The sequence below is a fragment of the Acanthisitta chloris genome, unplaced genomic scaffold (assembly GCF_000695815.1).
Source record: "Acanthisitta chloris isolate BGI_N310 unplaced genomic scaffold, ASM69581v1 scaffold26273, whole genome shotgun sequence".
NCBI classification, from domain to species: domain Eukaryota; kingdom Metazoa; phylum Chordata; class Aves; order Passeriformes; family Acanthisittidae; genus Acanthisitta; species Acanthisitta chloris.
In genome coordinates this window covers 8,706-9,351 of record NW_008665764.1, presented here as the reverse complement: position 1 = coordinate 9,351, position 646 = coordinate 8,706, and the positions used below count along the sequence as shown (strand labels likewise).

Below are 646 nucleotides of genomic sequence, written 5' to 3'. Positions count from 1 at the left end.
GGAGCCAGCGCTAAAGCGCCAGAGCGGCAGTGTCAGCTCCTGGGCAGATGGGAGATGCCCTTGGGTGCCTCCTGCAGCGGGTCACTGCCCCAGCTGCGGCTCACAGGTCTCACAGGTCCGTGCTGGCCGTTGTGAGGATCCCGGGGGAGCAGACGGTCCGGGAGGCCGGGCCCCGCTGCTGGCCTGCTCCATCCACGCCTGGCAGTAGGACGCAGGCGCTGGCGGCAGCGCGCGGTGCTGAGCCCGCGGCGCCCACGGGCAGAGGCAGAGCAGAGCCCTGAGCTTGGCACGGAAGCTCTCGTTCAGCCAGCAGTAGATGAAGGGGTTGTAGCAGGTGCTGCTCATGGCGAACCAGTGCAGGGCGAAATAGAGCGAGTTCTTTGTCTTGATGCCCAGACTGGAGATGAGCACCACGTAGCAGTTGAGGGGGAACCAGCAGATGGCAAAGACCACCACCACCAGCATCAGCATCTTGATGCTCTTCTTCTTGTTCCTGTGGTGGGCGACGTACTGCTGCACGGTGACGTCCCCGACAGCATTGCGGAGCCACAGCTTCTTGGCCAGGCGCATGTAGGTGACAGTGATGATCAGCAGAGGCAGGAGGGAAAGAAGGAGAAAGGTAGACAGGTCCAGATACTTCCAGACC

The 646-nt window shown here is 62.8% G+C and overlaps 1 protein-coding gene across 1 annotated transcript in view; it reads right to left on the bottom strand.

Moving 5' to 3' along the window:
- Positions 1–81: 81 nt before the first annotated feature.
- LOC103799549 (probable G-protein coupled receptor 83) overlaps positions 82–646 on the bottom strand; it is a 5,902-nt gene continuing 5,337 nt past the window's right edge. Inside the window, exon 5 of the mRNA XM_009071879.1 lies at positions 82–636. Within this exon, the coding sequence (XP_009070127.1) occupies positions 82–636 (555 nt within the window). The remainder of the gene's footprint in view (positions 637–646) is intronic.